The 20,452-nt window shown below is 64.8% G+C and overlaps 2 protein-coding genes across 2 annotated transcripts; both read right to left on the bottom strand.

The window, feature by feature from the left end:
• Positions 1–309: 309 nt before the first annotated feature.
• PLVAP (plasmalemma vesicle associated protein) lies at positions 310–2,746 on the bottom strand. The gene is made up of 5 exons (XM_086477446.1): positions 2,369–2,746; positions 1,772–1,862; positions 950–1,539; positions 510–633; positions 310–392 (listed from the first exon to the last, which is right to left on the bottom strand). Exons 1-5 carry the CDS (start codon positions 2,744–2,746, stop codon positions 310–312), a joined length of 1,266 nt encoding a protein of 421 aa, XP_086333572.1.
• A 102-nt stretch (positions 2,747–2,848) lies between these two features.
• On the bottom strand, positions 2,849–11,195 carry CCDC194 (coiled-coil domain containing 194). Its single transcript, XM_086477710.1, has 5 exons — positions 10,866–11,195; positions 9,733–9,829; positions 9,376–9,508; positions 9,105–9,179; positions 2,849–2,951 (listed from the first exon to the last, which is right to left on the bottom strand). Exons 1-5 carry the CDS (start codon positions 11,193–11,195, stop codon positions 2,849–2,851), a joined length of 738 nt encoding a protein of 245 aa, XP_086333836.1.
• Positions 11,196–20,452: the final 9,257 nt, after the last annotated feature.

The raw sequence follows: 20,452 nt of genomic DNA, 5'->3' as shown, positions 1-20,452 counted from the left end.
GAGGGGACAAGCTCGGGGAAGGGGGACAGGGGGAGGGTGGCCCTGGCTCCCACCGCTTCCCGGATAGGGGAAGGGAGGACGGCGGTGGTGCCAGCCGCTCGCTCCCGGTTGGGGTTTGCCATCCGTGCCGCGGGAAGCACCTCCTGGGCTTGGCCTCGAGCCCCTCGCCGCCGTTTTCCCCGTGCGCCGCTCGGCCGTTAGCTGCTGCGGAGAGGGCAGGATCAGGCCCCTGCCCCCCGCGCCTTCCCTGCCCCCCGCCGCCGGCACCGCTCACCCCCCAGCCCCCTCTGCCCCCCCCCGGCCCCCCCCTCACCTGGGGTTCTTCAGGGTGGACGTGTACTGCTCCATGATCTTCTGCACCGTCCGCTGGATCTCCTCCGTGTTGATTTTGCCTGGTGGGATGGAGCAGCGGGGCCTGAGCCGGGCTGGGCGCCGGGAGGGGGAATAACGGTGGCCCCCAGCGTGCCAGGGCACGGGTCCCACCGCGAGCACCCCGGCCCAGGACTCACCCATATTCCCGAAGATGCCCTGGTTCCTCAGAGCATCCACGTAGGAGCCCGTGTTGGCAAAGGGACCCGGCCGCCCGGCGCTCACCGGCACCCGTGAGCCCGTGATGTCGAAGAAGGCGTCCATCTGCGGAGGAGAGCGGGTGAGGAGGCGGGGAGCAGCGCTGCTGCCCCGCTTGGCACAGCACCTCTGGGCAAAGAGGGGCTTGAGGGGGCTGCAGGGGCTTGTGCCTTCCCCCGGGGTGCGGCCGTGGGCGCGCAGAAGCGCGTTTGCCAGAGGAAGGTGCACGTGCAAAAGAAAACGCGTCTGCCACGCGTGCAAAAATAAAGGTGCACACGCAGTTTTGCGTGTGCAAAATAAAGATGTACGTGCTCAGCCTCGTGCGTGGCCGCGGAGGGTGCCCGGGGACGCCCCCCGCCCCGTGCCCCGGCAGCTCCCTCACCTTGGAGCCCATGCAGATGTTGAGCTGCTCCTTGATGTACCCAGCCTGCGCGGCGGCTTTGCTCTTCTCCTCCAGCTCCTTGCTGAGCTGCTCCTTCTCCGCCACCAGCTTCTTCCTCTCCTCCTGGCCGCCCTTGACCTGTTTCTCGACGTCCTGCAGCCGCTTCTCCAACTCCTGCTTCTCCCTGGAGCAGTTGATGCGACACTGGGCCAGGTTCATGTCGCAGACGCTTTTCCCCACGTATTTGGTCTCCCGTTCCTGCTGCCAGAGGAACAGCCCCTCCGTCCGCTGCGTCAACCAGCTGAGCTGCTCGTGGACGCCGTTGCAGCCGTAGGGGGTGAGCATGTCCTTGATGCGCTGGAAGGAGTAGCTGATGTCGGACCTCAAGGAGCCGCACTCGTGCTTCAGCAGCTCCAGGTTGGTTTTGGTGGACTCGCAGACGGTCTTGGTGGTGAGCAGGTCCCGCTGGCAGCTCTCCTGCTCCTGGGTGGCTTTGGTCAGCGTGGCGGCCGCTTTGCGGCAGTTTTCCTCCAGCTCCTTCTTGGCCAGGGCTGTCTGGTCCAGCTGGCTCCGCAGCAGCGCCTTGTCGGCTGCAGGGAAGGGGCGCGGCGTTGGGGTGCTTCGTGTGTGTGTGTATGTGTGTGTCCCTCCCCAAATCCCACCCCACATTTTGGGGGGACGCACACCGCTGCCTGGCCCAAGGAAGGGGGCGCAGACGCCCTGCACAGGCCACCCAAGGGGTGCTGGGGGTCTGCAGAGGGCTGGGAGGGGGGTGCCCAGGGTGGGGGGCAGTTGGGGATGGGGGGGGGGGTGTCCCCTTACCGCTGCAGCTGGCGTTGATGAGGCTGATGGTCATGTGGCACTCGTCCAGCTTCGTCTTCTGGTAGGAGATGATCGTCACCATCTCCTGCAGCTGAGGTGGGGGGGGAGAAAGAGGAAGGGGGGGTCAGAGCATCCTGCAAGGACCCCCCCCCGCCATCGCCGTCACCTCACTCCCCCCAGGGTGGTGGTGAGAGAGCCGGGGGGCTGGCGGGGCGCTGGGGAGGATGAGGATGGCGGGGCTGTGAGATTGGAACACCCTTGGCCAGCGGCTGCCTCGGGGATGCCAGGGCTGAGACCCCTGCCCGGGGCTGGGGGGCACTTCAGCATTGCCACCAGGCTCTGCCCCCCCACGCACCCCCTCATCCATCCCCGCTGAAGCTCGCGGAGCTGAAGCGAGGTCCCGGCTCCTGGCAGCCCCCAGCACCCAGGGGTGCGTTGCTGCCCCCCGTACCCAGCGGGGGGCTTTGCCATCCCTCCTTGAAGGGGGAAGAGCTCACCTTGGGCATGGGGTTGGGTCCCTGGGTGCTGTGCGTTGCTGCCCCCCCGTACCCAGCGGGGGGCTTTGCCATCCTTCCTTGAGGGGGGGTAAGGGCTCACCTTGGGGATGGGGTTGGTTCCTTGGGTGCTGTTGCACTTATCCAGGTCCCGTTGCACCTTCTGGGCGAGGACCTGCAGCGCCTGCTTCTCCTTGAGGGTGGCGTTGAGGGTGCGCGTCAGGTTGATGTTCCTCCCGCCGAGGGTGATGATCTTGGCGTAGCGATCCTGCAGCTGCGCCTCCAGCAGCCGGAGGTGCGTGTCGGTGCCCGCCTGCGCGTTGCCGTACACCATGAACAGCACCAGCCCCAGGATGATGAGGAACTGGATGAGGGAGGTGAAGAGGAAGATGTACTTCACGTAAAAACCACAGTCCCGCTTGGGCATCGCCTCCTTGGCTTCCAGACCGAACTTGGCCATGGCGTAGCTGCTCTTCTCCATCCCGCCCGACGCTCTGCGCGCCCCGCACCCCGTCGCGGCGCTTTTCAACGGGGCCGCGCCGGGGCGGAGCTCGCTCCCGCCGCCGTGTTTATATTGCTCTGGTTAATATTTCCTTCTGCTGGGCTCCTTCCTGCCTCTCCGGATGCCTCCGACCCGCCGGGTTATCACGACGCAGCTTCTGTTCGCAGGAGGGCTATTGTTCCCGCTTGCGAACGGACGGGGGGCGAAGCCTGGGACCCTGCTCTCCCCCTCCCTGGTCTCGGGGCCCAGCGCTCCGCCGGGACCGGCTCTACACCCCGAAATAGCCCTCGGCATGGTGGGCGCCGGGGATGCCCGAGGAGGGAGTCCCAGGGGGCGGGCAGGGCGGGCTGTGGGTGCTGGGGTGGGGAAGCGCCAGGCTTGTAAGGTTCGACTTGAGCGAAGCAAAGCGACGTGTTTCTCACGCCCTGGATAGAGCGAGGGCAAGAGCTGAGCGACTTGCTGGTCCAGCAAAACCAGCAGAAGGTTGGGAACGCTGGTTTCTGCTTCTCCCGTCCATGGGGAGGCACCAGCTGAGGGAGAAAGTGGACAAGAGGGCTCCGTTTTGGCTGAAGAGGGAGGAACCAGGCGGAAAACCAGTTTCAGCACGAGACTTTGAAGGCCACGATGCCCCGAGCGCAACCTCTGCGCTCCTGCCACAACTTTGGTGCCAAAGGCAGATGTAAAACCGGGAGAATATCCTACGGGTTTTTACGTAGGGCGGCCCGTCCTAGTTAAGATGCCTCAAACTGGGACAGTTGCTCTGGTCCCAGTGACCCCGAACAGTCTTTATGCCTGGGAAGAAAAAGAGAGCTCCGGGAAACTCCACCGAATTAGTACTGGATGGGTAGTACCTTCTTTTTAACCCAAGGGTAGCCAGTTGAGCATCAACCGAGCACCTTCTGTTGTCTTTTATACTTACAGGAGCTCCAGATGCCAGAAAATTGCACTTGGAACGACGGATTATCCTACACTGAGCTGGAGCGTCCCCAGGGATTGTTAATCTTTATAGCAGGAGTCGCCGCGTTTGCGATATTAATGGCAATTTGGAAGCCGAAATGTCAATGATGTGGATAAAACGTTGTTTATTTTACTGTCCCTCAGGAGGGGTTCAAGCCTTGCTGCCAACCTCGTATCGCGGTCGGTCCAAGCTTTTGGACGAACTCACGACATCGGCTGAATTACAGCCTGTCTGCCCCTTCCCCGGTCTGCCAGTTCGCCGGTAACTTGGGCGATATTAACCGTAGGTTTGAGAACCAAACTTGGGAGGCTGCGTGGCAAAACCGCACCAGCCCACTGTGGCACGCGGAGGAAGGACAAGAAGTCCTGGAGTGGCCGGTAGGAATGAAGCCACAAAAGACTTGCGGTGTCGCTAAACCACCGCTGAGGTTTAAGGGTGATGGTAAAAGCGAGGAGATGATCTGTCGTCCTTCCAGGGACCACTGCAGCGACGCACCACGGGGAATACAGACACCAAGGGTGTGGGGAACGCCCCGACATGGTGGCGGGCACTCCGTGCCAACCACTGGCTGGGATGGGGCTGGGGGGTTGCCGGATGGTGCCGTACAGGTCGGTCCCCAGGACGCGGGCTTGAACGTCTCCCGCTCAGACAGCCCCGAACACCCCAACGGGGATTGTAGCCGTGAAGGTGAACTTCAGCGATCGGGGCCGACAGCCCGAGCCCTCCGGCGGGTTGTGTCTGTCGCAGCTCTACCCAAGCAAGGCCGCTCGGTCTTGTTTAACCGACGACGGCGCCCGGTTTAACGTGGTTTGGTCAGAAGTCAGGCAGCCCTCCTTGGGACACGCCGTGTGGGCCGGCAGTGATGGAACCCGGGCTGTGACTTACCAAGGGGAAGTTCCTGGCACCAACACGCACTGGGGCTGTTGACGTTTTGCCCTCTCTGGAGGAAACAACGCTCGTACCCACCCCGTGGGGGTGTCTCAAAACGGACTCGGAAGACCCGTGGCAACACCCGACTACGGGAGCCGCGGTAGGACGGGCTCTGGAATCCATTTTTACACCCCAATTGTCGGCGTTCCGAGGTCAAAAGATGCTCTGCGACCTCGGTGGACGGATCGAAGCAGCGGCTAATGCGTCTCGTGTGGGGCTGAAGGGGTTAAACGCCCAGTTACCGGCAGCCTCGCAGACGCGGCCACACAGAACAGGCCAACGCTGGGCTTGCTATTGCGTCCAAGCCGGGGGGTGTGTGGATATTTGAGTCGGGGCAGTGGCACTCGTGACCTCCACGCGCCGCATGTGACTAGAGACCGCAGGGAGCAGTTAGACTGTGTGGAGCGGGGGGCGAAAGCAGGCAAAGACCTTCGAGACGGTGTGGAGAACGAGTGGCTGAACACGCTTTGCGTGGTTTAGGGGTTTCCTTAACGGGAGGGCTGCAAAGTCTGTTACGATTTATCCTGGTGGTAATCATCGTGATGGCTGTGGTGGCTTTGTTGTTGCCTTGTGTTAGGTCTGTGTTATCCCAGGGGTGGATTCCTCCGGTATCTGGTTGGACCAGGTGCCAGGAGGAAAAGGTCTATGCCAACGGGGGGCTCCCAAGGTTGACTTTTTACAAGCATGATGTGGGCTCCACCAGGAGCGACCGTAGTCACGGGGTGGATGACGGGGAGAAACGCCAGGCCTGTAAGGTTCGACTATAAGCAACGTAAAGCGACGTGTTTCTCGTGCCCTGGACAGAGCAAGGACGAGAGCCGAGCGACTTGCTCGTCTGGCAAAAGCGGCAGAAGGTTGAGAGCGCCGGTGTCTGCTTCTCCCTTCCTCAGACCTTGCGAGGGGAGATAACCGCCGAAAGAGAAAGCCTTGCGGTGACAAAGCGGCTCCGTTTCGGCTAAAGAGCGAGAAACCGGGCAGAAAACCAGTTTCAGCACAAAACTTTGAACGCCACGATGCCCCGAGTGAAACCTTTACGTAATTATCTAGAAAATTAGTATGGCAATTAACACGCCTGCAAGTGTTAATGAGAATTGTAGAGATCGGGCTCTACGTACATGACTCTGTTACTCAACTCTCCGCCTAAATCATGCTGTATGTAACCCCTGGGAGGGGAAACAAAGAATCAGAGACTAAAAAGAGGAGAGTAAAGGGTAAAAATGGGGAGAAAGGGACTGAAGACATGGGGGAAAGAGTCGACAGGCTGTGCTGCCCTTCCTCCACCCCGGAGAGGGACGCCGCCTCGGTGAGAACTTGCGCCTTCGCCCCTGGTGAAGGATTCCCAGGACAACTTGGCCAGAGTTATTCCAGCACCTTAGTGCGGGTGCAGCGAGTGCGTTTATCGATGGCAATTCCACACCCGCTGTACCTGTTGCCGTAATAAATCACCGCTATTTGCACCTTTTCCCCCCGCTGAAAGCCCCTGGGGGGGGCTCTGCCAAATCCATACTCCCAACGCGACAGCCCCTGCTCGCCGGTGGGGTGATGGAGGAGGATCCCACCCGCAGCGGGTGCCCCGGGGCGATCCTGGCACCACGTCCTCGCGGTGGGACGGTGGCACGCTGGACCCCGCCGCTCTCGGCAGGTCGGTGGCACGCAGGGGACTGGTGCTCCGCGTCTCTTCTCCTGCGCCTTGCGGGCAGCTCGCGGGCAGGGGAAGGACGTGGCCGGGCCCTGGTTTGTCGGTGGGGTGGCAGCGGGCTGGGGTGGGTGACGTGGGGCTGTGGGATGAAGCCGGCGGTGGGAAGCCGTGGCTGCGGCTCCCGTGGGTGCTGTCACCCCACAGAGCCACCATCCTGCAGTGGGGCCTGGGGAGCTGCTCCTGGTCTCTGTCCCCTGACAGGGACATCTCTGCTGGTGGAGGGGAGCGAGGGGCAAATCCAGACCTCTCCGTCTGCCACCCCTGGGTCCCCAGGCTGCTGAGGGAGCCCCGATGGAGCACGTGGGACACGGGTGGCCCTGGCCCTGTGTGAGGACGGCCACCCATGCCACCCTCGCTGCCACAGCGGCTCAGCCCAGCCAGGCATAGGCAACAGTCTCCCGCATCCTGCTCCGGGTCTGGGGTCCCCCGGGTCCCATGCTGGGCTGAGGTGGGAGCTTGGGGGGTGAGGGCTGGCTTGGGGACAGGCTGGGGACATGGAGGGGGCTCTTCAGTGCAGGGGAAAGGGGTGGCATCGGGTCCGGGCAGCACCGCGGCAGGGGCTGGAGGGAGGGGGGATGCTGCCCACCCGACCCTCAGCACCGGTGACCACAGACGGGGCGTCTGGGCGGCGGGACTGGCACCCCCGGGTCTGGGCTGACCCCAACCATGTTTGGATCCCGGCCGTCGCCACGCTGTCCCCATCCCGCGGGAGCCCTGGACTCCTATGGAGGGGCCAGCTGCACCCGGGGACCCCCCCCCCCTGCCATCCCCCAGCTCTGCAGGATGCCCAGTCTGCAATGGGGGGGGGGGGGGGGGTTGGCTGGGGGCGGGGGGGCCGAGGTGTGGGGCTGTGCCGGGCGCTGACCCCGAGCCGCTCGGTGTTTCCTGCCTTCTGGCTGCGCCGGGGTCCCCAGGGACCGGGAAGTGTCTGCGATGGTCGGGATGGTGTCGGTCCTGAATCCATTCTCAGCTACTGACGTTTCCTTCCTGAGCTGCAAATAATGGTGAGTCACCCCCCCCAGCAACACACCCCCCCACACCCCCCCCCCCCGGTCCAACTGTGGGGACGCCACCGGCGCTTTGCCGGACCCCTGACCCCCGAGACCCTGGCGTGCCAGTGGCTTGGCTGGTCGGATGCTCCCTCCGGCAGCCAACCCCAAGGTCTCCCCGCAGCTTCCTGGGGTCACTGGGGATCCCAACGGGGTGCCCGGCATCCCCCCCCAGTGCTGCAGACCCTGCCTCTGTCCCATCTCCCAATTAGCCACCCGGCTATAATTAATCCTCCCCATGGCCAAGGCTGGTGCTGCCTTGAGGCTGGGCCATGGGAACGGCTCTGCCCGGTTCCCCTCCCCTGTGCCAAGCTGCTGCGGGGCTGGGGGTCTCCACTTTGGGACCACCGGCTTTGGGGTGCAGGAACGGGGCTGTTCCCCCGTCCCCAGCACACGCTTTGCAGCTCGGGGAGCCCCGACGCAACCAGGGGTCACCGCGCAGAAGCCCTTTCACCTGCAAAGCCGCCTGCCAGCACCTTCCCCGACCCCTTCCCCGAGCTGGGCAGGGGGCAGCGGGGGGCACAGGGGGGGGGTGATGTCCCGTGAGGGGGGTGTGGGTGCAGGCAGGAGGAGGCCGGATGCCTGCGTGCAGCCTGCCTGCCCTCTGCACAGGATGCTGCGGCGGCAGCGGCAGGAAAATCCGCAACTTTCCTGGAAACTTTCTTCAAAGCGGATCAAAGATGCTGGGAAGCGACCGCAAAACAGCAGCAGCTACCGATCCCCGTTCCCCGTGTCCCCCCCCCCCCATCCCCGCCTCGGCCCCCCATCCCTATCTGGACCCCGCTGGGGTGCCTGTGGGGTCCCTGGCAGAGCCCAGTTCTGCCCTGGCAGCCGCTGGGCAGAGCCTGGTTAAAGCCCTGGGGGAGGGGGTGATGCCTGAGCGGGGCTGGGGGGACGGCTGGGCTCGGGGGGGGGATGGCTGGGCTCAGGGGGAACAGGGGGATGGCCGAGCCAGTGGCACGGGGACAAGGTCCCGGTGAGCAGAGCAGCCTTTATTGCTCAAACGCCTGCCCGGTCTTCCCAGTTTTTGGAGCGTGCTGGGAACATGGCGTGAAGCCCCGGAGCTGGTTAAAGAGCAGCTCCAAGCAGCGGGTGGGGAAACCCTCCCTTGGTTGAGCTAAAACTCTGCCCAAAAGCTGGGCGACCAAACCCCTCCCGTCCTGCTGTCCTGCTGCAGAGGTGGCACCGGGACACGCGGCGGCATCGGGACACGCGGCGGCATCACGACAGGCGGCGGGATCAGGACGCACGGTGGGATGAAGGCGCCCGGTGGGATGAAGGCACCCGGTAACCACCAGCATCGTTCATCTGGACCCGCTGGCTCTGGTCAGACATGGTTGGGGCTGAGCTGCTGCTGGGTCCCAGTGCTAAGGGGCGCTGTGGGACTGGGAATGATGGGCTCAGGGTGGCGGGGGGGGGGGGACACCCAGCCCCCGGCAGGGAGGGTGTCGGGGTGCTGCGGGGCTTCAGCCCTTCCTGCAAAAGAGGGGAGGGCAGGGAGTGAGTCCCCCCATGGCCTCCAGGTCCTGCTCCCCTGGGGACACCGGTGGCGATGGCACACGCCGGGAAGCGTGCCCCTGAGCACCCGGGCTGGCTGCACCGGTGAAGCCCCCCTCCCCAGACCAATGCCTGGGGTGTCCCCCCCCACCCCGCCAGCCTCAGCCATGCGGGCAGGGCAGCACCCCCAAAAAGTACCGGGACGGGGGGCACCTGCGCCCGGTCGCTCGGTCCCTCGTCCGCCGCCGCAGCGCGTTGACCTCGGCCGCGTAGTCCCTCCTGCGGGGAGAGCGGCGACACGTCAAGGGGGGGTCTTTGTCCCCAGGATGGGGGGGACGGAGGGTCCCCATGGCGAGGGAGGAATGGTGGAGGGGTTGGGGTCAGGCTGGGGTGGTGTTGGGGCGGGGTGTGGATGCTCTGCGGCGCCCAGCCCGTGGTGGGGGACAAGGACCACGTCCCCCACCGAGGACCTTACAGGGTGGCCTCCAGCTCTCTCTGCCGGGCCTCGCACTGCTCCCTGCGCCCCCGCAGCGCCCGCTGCTGCTCCGCCGCCTCCTCCAGCCGCTGCTGCAGCCCCAGCGCCCGCTCCTCGCCCCGCGCCAGCTCCTCTGCGGGACGAAGGGGACAGCGGGGGTCACCCGTGCACCTCAAACCCCGACGCACCACACCCGAGCCCACCCCTGATGGGCATCGCCCACCCTGACGGGCATTGCCCCCCCCTCCCAAATCGGCGGGCGGCTGGGGGATCCCCCCCTCGCGTGGGCTCCCTTGCAGGGGGTGATGGGGGGTCCTGCGCCCCACGCCGCTGCTCCCCGGGGGGGATGGAGCTCACCTTGCAGAGCCGCCTTGCCACGGGCCAGCTCGGCTCGCTCGCGCCGCAGGGCCAGCACCTCGTCCCCCAGCGCCGTCACGTTGGCCTCCAGCCTGGCCTGGGGCAGAAGGGGACACGGCGGCAGAGGGGACAGGGGTGGACAATGTCCTCCAGTCTCTTCACCTGCTGCTGGATCTCTGCCACTCCTCACCACCGCCCCACGGCCCCACGCTGCCCCCTATGCTCCTGGTGGCCTTAGGTCCTCCCTGTCGTGTTTCCCAAAGGGGTAGGGACATGGATTTGGGGAAAAAATGCTTCTTCCTTGGAGGGCTGGTTCAGCCTGAGCTTGGTGAGGATGCTGGTGCCCCAGGGGTGTCGTAGGAGCCCCAGGCCACCCAAGCACCCCGTGGGTGGCATCCCCAGTGCCTGGGTGGGGATGGGGCTCCCCTCCAGCTGGGTCCCCAAGAGGCTGCACAGCCCAACCCTGCTCCCGGCGCCAGCCCCGGGAAGCCGGAGCACTTTTCCAGCTTCTCCAGGCCATTGTTTGGCCGGATGAGCCCAAAGGGGCGGCGGGACCCGGCTCTTCCTCCAGGCTGTGGCTGCGGTGCTGGGGCCAGGCCCTTTCCCAGCCGAGGCCACAGCTAAAAATACCTGGGAGGAGAGAAACGGCAGCTCCGCACCGGCTCCGGCCTCCGCTGCTGCTTTGGGAAGGGGTAATTATACGTGCGTGGAGCAGCTCGGGCACGGCTAAGAATAGGTGCCCCCGGCTGGGCACGGGCACCCAGGCAGGGGGATGGCAGGACCCGGGTTGCACCGAGGGACCAGGAGCAGCTGGAGCTCCCCTCTTGGACTGCAGGAAGGTGACCACGCACCCCTGGGCTGCTGCCAGTCCCCCCCGATCCCGCAGCTGCCTCTCCCCCTTCCTGGTGGCTCATCAACCACCCAGGGGTTGCTCATCTGCAGGATCCTTCCTGCCAGTGCCGGGGTTTTCCAGGTCGAAATGCCCACCCAGGGATGAAGCATCGCCCCGGTCTTGGCTACAGAGCTCCCCCAGAAACCCCCCTTCTCCGCCCAAGCGTCGCTCACCCCACGTACGCAGCCGGGTGGCCGAGGACATCCCCCCCCCCCACATCCCCAGCCCCACCAGCACCTACCGCCCGCTCCCGGCAGGACGCCAGGCTGGCATTGAGCTTCTTGCCGTCACCGCGGGCCTGGGCGAGCTCCCGCCGCAGAGCATCCTCCGCCCGAGCGCCCGCCGCCGCCGCTCGCTCCAGCCGGGCTCGCTCCCGCTCCAGCTCGGCCACCCGGTTCCCCAGCTCCCGGCTCTCGTTGGCCGCCCGTTCCCGGCAGCCTCGCAGCTTCCCCACCGCCTCCGAGCGCCACACCATCACCGCCACCGAGACCGTCACCGCCGCCACCAGCACCAGCAGCGCCGCGCACAGTCCCAGCACTTTCAGGGTGGCCTTGGGCACCGCGGGGTCCATGCCGGAGGGGGACGTGGGGACCGCTCACCCGCTCGGGCGGCTGCTGCCTGGGGTGTGCCAGTGTCCCCGGGACAGGTCACTCCCTGGGTTGCCGTAATTGCCGTGCGTGGGGTTTTTTTTTTCCTCACCAAACACCGCTTTGGGCTGCGGTTTCTCCCAGGTCACAGCCCAGAATAGACTTTGTTTGTGTTGGAGGTGGGAGGACGCTCTGCCCCCCGCACCCAGCTGTGGGTCACGGCTGCAGGGACAAGCGGGGATGCAGCTGGGGGGGGGGGGAGGGGGGGGTCCGGTGGGTGGCGGGGATGCTGAGGCTGCCGTCTGCCCAAGGGGTTTCTGCAGCACCCCCTTGCCTCTGCCGTGCAGCGGGGAACAGGGCGCCAGGTCCCCAGGAGGTGCTGGAGCAACAAAACACTGGATTTTCATGAGGTTTTATTGGAAATTAGTTAAAAATCACTTAACCGTAGACTGCCTGTGGACCGCTCGACTCGGGGCAGCCCTGCCATGTCACTGTCCCCTCCAGCCTGTGCTCCCACGCCCCTCACTCACCCTGGGCACAGCCCTTGGTGGCTGGAGGGAAACCGTCCCCTCGGGATGTCCCCACGGTGACTGGGGTGAATCTGGCGAGCGGAGCACGCAGGGCGGTAGAGGACAGCAGAGGGGGTCGGGAGGCAGGGCTGAGCGGGCACCAGGCTCCCGCAGCGGGCACTGGGCCCACCGCCCCCCCCAGGCCCCCCCCCTGGGCTGGATGGGGACAGTCCCTCCTCGCCCCACCTCGGGAATGGGGAATCAGGGGGGCCCACGTTCCCGCTGCTTCGGCCTCACAGGAGGAGCACCCCAGGGAGGAGGAGAGCCAGGAGGCTGAGGGACGCGTCCGGGAGCCCGTTCCCACCCGAGTGCTGGCGCCTCATGTCCTGGAGCTGCTTCTCCAGGAGATGATTCTGCATCTGGACCTGGTCCCTGGGAGGGGACAGGGAGAGTCAGTGATGGAGTGCGGGGCTGGGGGTGGGGAGGTGGGGAGTGCGGGGCTCACCTGCTGCTCTGCAGGTCCTCCAGCTGCTTCTGCTGCTGGGCCACCTCTGCCCTGAGCGCCCCGTTCTCCTCTGCGGGGAGGTGATGGCGGCGGGGGGGGGATCGGGGTATCCCAGGGGACAGGGAGGAGGGTGTCCCAGGGGATAGGGATCAGGGTGTCTCAGGGGATGGGGACCAGAATGTCCCAGGGGATAGGGATCAGGGTGTCCCAGGGGATGGGGCTCAGGGTGTCCCAGGGGATAGGGATCAGGGTGTCTCAGGGGACAGGAATCAGGGTGTCCCATGGGATGGGGATCAGGGTGTCCCAGGGGATGGGGCTCAGGATGTCCCAGGGGATGGGGATCAGGGTGTCCCAGGGGATGGGGCTCAGGATGTCCCAGGGGATGAGGCTCAGGGTGTCCCAGGGGATGAGGCTCAGGATGTCCCAGGGGATGGGGCTCAGGGTGTCCCAGGGGATGGGGATCAATCAAGATGACCCAGGGGATGAGGCTCAGGGTGTCCCGTGGGATGGGGGTCAGGGTGTCTCAGGGGACAGGAATCAGGGTGTCCCAGGGGATGGGGCTCAGGGTGTCCCAGGGGATAGGGATCAATCAGGATGTCCCAGGGGATGGGGCTCAGGATGTCTCGGAATGGGCACCAGGGTGTCTCAGAGGATGAGGACCAAGGTGACCCACGAGATGGGGATCAGGGTAGCCCAGGGGCCGTTGCCCGTGCCTGCACCCCCCCAACCCTGCCCAGGACTCACCTTGCAGCTGGGTGACCCTGGCGAGCGCCTGCTCCAGCTCGGAGGCTTTCCCCTCCAGCACACCCTGAGCACGGGCAGGGGGAAAGGGCTGGAGGCTCCGGCTCGGGGGCTCCCTTGCACCAGCCAAACGTGCCCAGTTTGGGCTGGGGGGGGGGGGCCTGCAAGGTTTCCCAACGGAGTCCTGCTCCCCCACCCCCCCGCAGCACCCCAGCACCTACCAGCTGCCTCCTGCAGTCGTCCCACTGCTCGTGGGCTTCGGCAAGTGACCGGTTGGTGACGGCCAGTGCCTCCTCCAGCCGCGCCAGCCCCGCCGAGGCATTCCTTGCCATCTGGGAGCCCAGGGCCTGCTGGCAGAGCAGAGTGGGGAGGGCTACCGCCAGCGCCACAGTGGCCACCCCGAAGGCCATGGCCATGGCCACGCACATCTTCCAAGGTCCCTTGCCCGGGGACGGCTGGTGTGGGCTGCAGCCCTCCATCCCGCTGCGCTGCCCTGGCCAGGTAAAAACACGCAGGGGGGCGGGGGGGAGTGAAGTTTGCTCCAAAATCGAGCAGTTTCGTTTCTCGGAGCGTGCATTTCCAGGAAATCATGTGGTTTGTGAGCACCCAGCACCCGGGGACGTTGAGTGGCTGCTGGGCTGCCAAGGACCCTCAAAGGGCTGACGCTGCACCCCTGCCTGCCCCGGGGCTGGTACAGGCAGGGCTCGGGCAGGTGCTGCGGGGGGACCCACCCCCCCACTGCAAGGGGTGATCCCAGCCCCTTGTCCCAGTGAGTTGGGGGGCAGAGCTGGGGGGGGGCTGTGGGAGTGAGTGCAGCCCCATGGAGCTGCCAGTGGGGCCAGTAACCACAGTGGGAGGTGGGGGACAGGGATGGGACGGCAGGACAGAACATCCCCCAGGGCAAGGGGTAATGGGGGGGGGGGGGGGAAGGTGTAACAGGGGTGGGCCTGAGGGGTATGTCAATGGGGTATGGGGTGCCTGGAGTATGGGGGGTTAGGGGTACGAGGTAATCAGAGTATGGAGTGGTGGGGATATGGAGAATTAGGGGTACGGGGTAATCAGGGTATGGGGTACGGGGGCTATGGAGAGTTGGGGGTATGGGGTACTCTGTATGGGGTACTGGGGGTATGGAGAATTGGGGTGTACAGGGTACTTGAAGTATGGGGTGACTGGGGTATGGAGAATTTGGGGTATGGGGTACTTGGGGTATGGGGTACGGGATACTGGGGGTATGGATAATTGAGGGTACAGGGTACTTGAGGTATGGGGTGCTTGGGGTATGGAGAATTTGGGGTATGGGGTACTTGGGGTATGGGGTAGCTGGGGTACAGAGAAATGGGGGTATTGGGTATCCAGGCTATGGGGTACCCAAGGTATAAAGGAGCTGGGGTTTGGGGTGCCTGGGCTTGGGGTGACCTTGGATATGGCATAACTGGACCGTGGGGTAACCAGGTTATGGGGTACCTGGGTGTGGGGTTGCTGGGATAGTTGGTACCAGTCTGCAACCCCTTCTACAGGGCAGCCCCTCCCAGCCCAGTTCTGCCCAGTGCAGCTGCCCCTGCTCCAGCTGGGCAAAGGGGCTCTGCCGGGGCTGGGATCTGGCCCTGGCTTCTGCCAAGTGCTTGGCCCCGTGAGGTCTGCTCCGGTCCAGGCTTTCACGGGACGTCCCCGGCCAGAACACTCCTTGGCTGCGGTTCAGAAGGGGTTTTGGGGTGGGGGAAGAGCTGGCGAGGGGAGGAGGAGGAGGGTTAAAGGGTGGGGAAGGGCTGCGAGCTCCTTGGGGAACAGCATCGTGGTCCAGCCACCGCATGGGCTGGTTTTTGGGAGGCCGGGAGCGGGGCTGAGCCAGAGCCTGCTCTGCTTCTGTTGGGGAGAAATTCGAAACGCTCTTTTTCCAGGAGCTCTGCTAAAATCCTGGGGGTTTTAATGTTTTTCCTGCTGGTAGTTCTCAGCAGGAAAATGTCCCCAGAGCAAAGGCAACACTGGCTGGTCCTTCAGGGCCCCCAAAGCACTTGGGTGGGGTGGTGAGAGGCACCTTCCTGGGTCCCCTCCCTGCCACCGTGTGGGGCTGGGAGGAGTTGGGGGGCACGGGATGCGGGATATGGGGAATGGGATGCGGTGTTTGGATGTAGGATACGTGAAATAAGGTGTGGGATGCAGGATATGGGATGCAGGCTATAGGATGTGAGGTATAGGGTGCAGGGTATGGGATGTGGGATGTGGGATATGGGAGGCCAGGTATGGGATATGGGAATCAGGATATGGAAATACGGAGTGTGTGATATGGGATGTGGGATGCTGGAAGCAGGAATATGGGATATGGACTATGGGCTGTGGGATGCTGGATGTGGGCTGCGGAATGCGGGATGCTGGATGTGGGCTGTGGAATGCTGGATGTGGGCTGTGGGATGCTGGATGTGGGCTGTGGAATGTGGGATGCTGGATGTGGGCTGTGGGCTGTGGGATGCGGGACTGGGGTGGCATTCTGCAGCTGGGGATGTCACTGTGCCTCACTCCAGAGCTGATCACCCACATAAATCCAAGCCCGGCCAAGGTGGCACCTACCAGGAGCAGCCCAGGCCAGGTCGGAGCCGGGGGGGTGTCCGAGGCAGCTGGGGGAGGGGGACCCCTGCAGTGACTGTATTTCCGCAGCCAGCTGCTGGTGCCACCATCCCTGCCACGGCGCCAGCGCCGGGGAGCCCAGACCGCCCCCGGCACGGAGCCCTGGCAAGGACAACCCAACCCCAGGGATGCTCCGGCAGAGACAGCGGCCACCGCCTCACCTTTCCTCCCCCCAGCTCCCGAAATAACTGTTCCATTTCGACTGTTGTTATTCTGCTGCTTCATGTGATAGAAAAAGCAATGGCTGTGAAATTAAAAACACACAAAATATTTACCAAACTTGAAGTTTTTGAGTCGGATTTTCGACATCTGGAGAATTAAAAGGCACTGGCAGATTCGGCGAGCTGTCAGCGTAAAGGCTTTAAATATGTTGTTATTGTTATTTATGGTCTGGAGCCTGAAGAGGAACGAAGGCCAAAGGTTTCAAAAATAGCTTGAAAAATGGGAATGGATGTTTTTTCCAGAACCAGCGCACTTTGAACAGCGAGGTATTGAGATGCAAGTCTTAAAACAAACAAAAAAATATGTATCTAAAAAGCAACTGGGAGAGGAATGTTCATCGTCAAGGGATGCCCCGAAGCTGCCCCGGCGCGGTGGAGCTCGGCCGTCCCCGTGGCATCCTGGCTTGGGCCCGCTTTGGAAAGCAAGTGTCAGTGCTCCGAGCAACTCCTCTCCCTCTTCCCACTGTTTTCCCCCCAAATCCTGCCTTCCAACAGCCTCTTTGCTGGGGAACACACAGCGATACACCCCGGTGCCCCCACGTCGGGAGGGGTTCGGGGGTCTCTTCGCCTCCAGCTGGTCTGTATTTGAGGGCCGTTTGTTTTCCTCCGCCGGCAGGTTATCCGGAGGGAGTGCCGGGAGCGGAGCAGTGTCTCTTGGCCAGACAACCTGGAATTCGGCAGCTGGAGCTGGCCCGGCCCCGCCATCGCGGCAGAGACGGGGAGCTGGCACCTCCCGTGTCCCCCCGCGGCTGGATGCCCAGGGATGCTCCGGTTCGGGGTCCCTGGGGATGCTCTGGATGCCCGAGGATGCTCCAGATGCCTGGGGATGCTCCAATCTGGGGTCTCTGAGGATGCTCCAGTCTGGGATCCATGGGGATGCTCCAGTTTGGGGCCCATGGGGATGCTCCAGTTCAGGGCAGGGGATGGAGGAGACACCCCTGCACCCCCCCCGGTGAGGCTGGAGCCCTGGGCAGGATGCGGCCCCTGAAGCAGCAGCGCTGGGTTTGGTGCAAAGGGGCAAAGCCAGCGGTGGGGGGGTGGGGGGTGGGGAGCACATTTTGAGGGGGGGCCGGGGCCGGCAGCTCCGCAGCGATGTCCCGCGCTCCGTTCAGCCCTCACCCCATGGCTTGGCCCGGGGAAGGTGGTGGGGCAGCGTGGCTCCCCCCCACCCCCCCCCTCAGCCCCTCGGTGGGTGCTGGGAGGAGGGTCCCAGGCAGGCGCAGTGCCTCTGCTTTTCCCTTTCATCCCTTGCCTGCGCCTGTTCCCTTTCAGCCTGAAACGTGGGTTTCTCTCCTATTTTGGGTTGGCTTTTCGGCCGCTTTCTTTTATTATTTTAATTTAGGCACTCTCATTATATTTTCCATTATTTAAAAAGAAAACGAGCAGCTTCCCAAGGCGCTTTCCAGCTCCCGGCTGCTGCTCAGAGCAGCTTGTGCTCCCAGCCAGCACCGCGACGTGCTCGTGGGGTGCAGCGAGGCAGCACCCCCTTCCCACGGCCCGTGCCCCGGCTCCCTCCTCCCTGCTGGGGGGGGGGGGGGGGGTTTGGGGGATGCACCTCAATGCAGGAATGCTATGGGGGGGGGCTCAGGCTGAGCAAACAGCAGCCCTATCCCCCCCCCCCCCCCAGAAGGACGTGCTGATGGGCTGGCACACCATCCTGCTCATTGCCGTTGGGCTCCGGCCATCCCTAATTGCTGGCGGGGCGGGATGGGAGCTGCTGGAGGCTCCCGGGCTCCTTTTTCCCTTCCTCGCGTTGCTGGTCCCTTTTGGCAGGGGTCTGGGGGGGGGGGATAACAAGAAGCAGCTGAGCTCGGTCTCGCCGACCACCCCCACCCGCCTTTCCCATCAGCACGGGGAGGTGCATCCTGCACAGAGACGGGTCCTCGCCGTGCCCCCTCGCCTGCAGCCCATGATCCTGCCATCCAGGAGCTCTCCCGGGATGTTTCCAGCCCCATCTCTGCCTCCCGGGCATCCTCGGAGCTGGCTGGACCCACCAGCGCTGGGTGCAAGCGGGGAGCGGGGCAGCGTTGCCCCCACACCTTGCCCACCCACGTCCAGAACCCACCGCACCCCCATCGCTTGCCCAAAGCCATGGGGGCTCCTCGGGGCTCCTCGCTCCGGCCCCGGCCGCCCACCTGCCCATTGCGGAGCTGAGCCAGGAGCATCGCCCGTGCCAAGGGGTTGAGAAAGCCATAAAAAAAAGTGGTTTTGACCCCAAAGCTGTTGTGGTGCAGAAAACCCCTCTGGGTTCTCCACCCTGTGGGTCCCCGCGGGGCTCCCCGCCCTGGGTACCCCTCTCCGGAGCTGCCGTGGGTCACGCAGAGCCACGTGCCAGCGGTTTCTGCGGATGATTACGAGAATTAGAGACAAAAGGTCCCAGTTGGCAGCGCTGGACGCTCAGCCGTGCAATCAGCCCCGGGCTCAGCATCGCCTGGAAGCCGGGAGGGGCCGGGGGGTTATTTTGGTACCCAACGATGCTCCACAGCACATGGGTGGGGTGTGGGTCTGGCCAGCCCCGGCCAGCACAGGGGGGCAGTTGGGGCTGGGGTTGGGACCAAGGGGCTCCTTGTCCCTGGGGCTGGAGGGTGCGGAACCCTCGGGATGGGGGTCTGTGTGTTCGGCTCCTACGTGGAGGGTCCCACACCCAGGGCGGGGTGAGGGGGGGGGGGGGGGGGGGAGCAGCAGGAGGATTTTGGCTGCAGCCCCCAGCCCAACCCCTGACCACGGGCGGGTTTCCAGCCCTTGGGAATGTGGGGCTGGGCCGGACACCCAGCACGGACCTCCCGCAACATCCCCGCGTGTGCCCCGGCTCCTTCCCGGTGTCCCTGGGACTGGGGAGGAACCCCTGGTCACCCCCTTGGCTCTCCCCTGCACCCACCTCCCCCTCCCCCCCCCCCCCCCCCCGCCCAGCCCCCCAAAGCCTGGAGCACCCCATGGCACAACACCGGAGATCCCAGCCGGTGCTGGGATGGGACCCGGAGAGATGGAGCGAGGCGCAGCCGGTGAGCCCGGGGGGCTGCAAACGGGGGCGTCCGACTGGCTGCTTTTTGTCCTTTTTTCACCCCGTTTTTTTCCTTCCCGACTCCATAAATAGCAGCGGAGCTGCAGGAGCTGCTTCCATCTGCCCTCCCCGCGCAGCTGCCTCCAACCAAGCCAACCAGATGGTGGAAAACAACCCTGCCCGTTGGCGCTCCCCCCGGCACCCCGGCACTGCCGCCAGCCGGGGAGCATCCGCCGGCTTTTCCCCGTGCCGGGGGGGACGCGGCTCCCGCTGGGCCGGTTCCCAGCACCCAGAGCCCAGCAGCACCCGGGTTTTATATGGGGGTGAGACCCTCCTGCCCCCGCAAACGGAGTCCCGGCGTTTCGGGTGCCTCCTCTCGCTCTGTGCCGCTGCGTCACCCACCCGACGTGCCGGCGTTCGGCCACGGTGGGTTCCCATCCAGGCGGGATGGAAAGAGGGGCTGGGATTTGGCCGCTGGTTTGGCAAACAACCCCCTTCTTCCACGCCCCCCATCTCCCCCCCTGGGTGCCCCGTGTCCCCTTTGATCTCGCGAGCGGCCGCATCCAGTATAAGGGCGAAAAAATGCCGCGTCGCGGCCAAACCGTGTTGTCAAAGGGAAATGTTGTCCCGGGAGCAGGAGGGGGGGGATTTGGCCCCGTCAACCCAGTCTGTTCCATTACAGCATCCGCCAGGAGCCGCGGGTGGGAGGAGGGGGGACGCCTGCGAAACCCACCCGGTACCACGAACCAGGGGGGACGGACGGCCGTCAGACGGACAGAAGGAACCGCTGCCCTTCGCCCCGGCCGGGATCACCAAGTGGGTGCCGAGCTCCGGTGTCGGTGGGGAGGGGGAGGCCATGGGGCTGGATGGGGGCCCCCCGCCCCGGCTGCCACGTCCCCCGGCCGCAGGGATCTGGCGCGGTTCCCCCCGCGCCGCCGCCAGCGGCTGAACCGGGCCCAAGGCAAACACCAGCCGCCGGGACGGTGCTACCGTGCGGGGTGGGAGGTGACGGGGTGGGAGTTGGGGGGTCTGGGCACCCCCCGGAGAAGCCCAGCAGCCAGGCGGGTGTACACACAACCGTATATTTTGTAATAAATAATGTACAAATCCGCACGCGCCCTCGGCACACGCCGGCGCCATCGCCGCTCCCTCGCTCCCCGAGCCCCGGTGCACCCCAGGAGCTGGGCATGGGGGAGGTCCCTGCACTGGGGAGGGGCTTTAAGAAATGTTTTAGCGTGGGTTTTTTTTTGCCTGGGATAAAGGTATTTGGTGCAAAACCCCCACACCCCACACCCCCCCCCCTCCAGCAAAGGCAAAAGAGCCGGGTTGGCGGCAGCAGGATGGGTGCAGGATCAGGCCCAGCCGGGCTCTGTGCTGAGCTTGGCTGAAGGTCACGGGGACCAAGCCCGGTGTCCCAGGCACGCCACGTGTCACCAAACCCCCGTGCCCAGCCAGGGAGCTGGCACCGCGGCCGGATCGCTGGCACCGCGGCTGGATCGCTGGCACCGCACCGTACCGTACCAGGGCGGAGAGCACAGGGAGGGCTTTTTATCCACATCCTTGGGTTTTTTTTTTTCCCCCAAAAGAAACCCCCACGATTCCTTGTGGGGTGCAGGGCAGGGATGCAGCGGGTCCTCCCAGC

This window comes from Leptosomus discolor, chromosome 24 (genome assembly GCF_034619465.1).
Source record: "Leptosomus discolor isolate bLepDis1 chromosome 24, bLepDis1.hap2, whole genome shotgun sequence".
Taxonomy (NCBI): domain Eukaryota; kingdom Metazoa; phylum Chordata; class Aves; order Leptosomiformes; family Leptosomidae; genus Leptosomus; species Leptosomus discolor.
The sequence above is the reverse complement of the archived record's forward strand: the minus strand, read 5'-3'. Positions and strand labels throughout refer to the sequence as shown.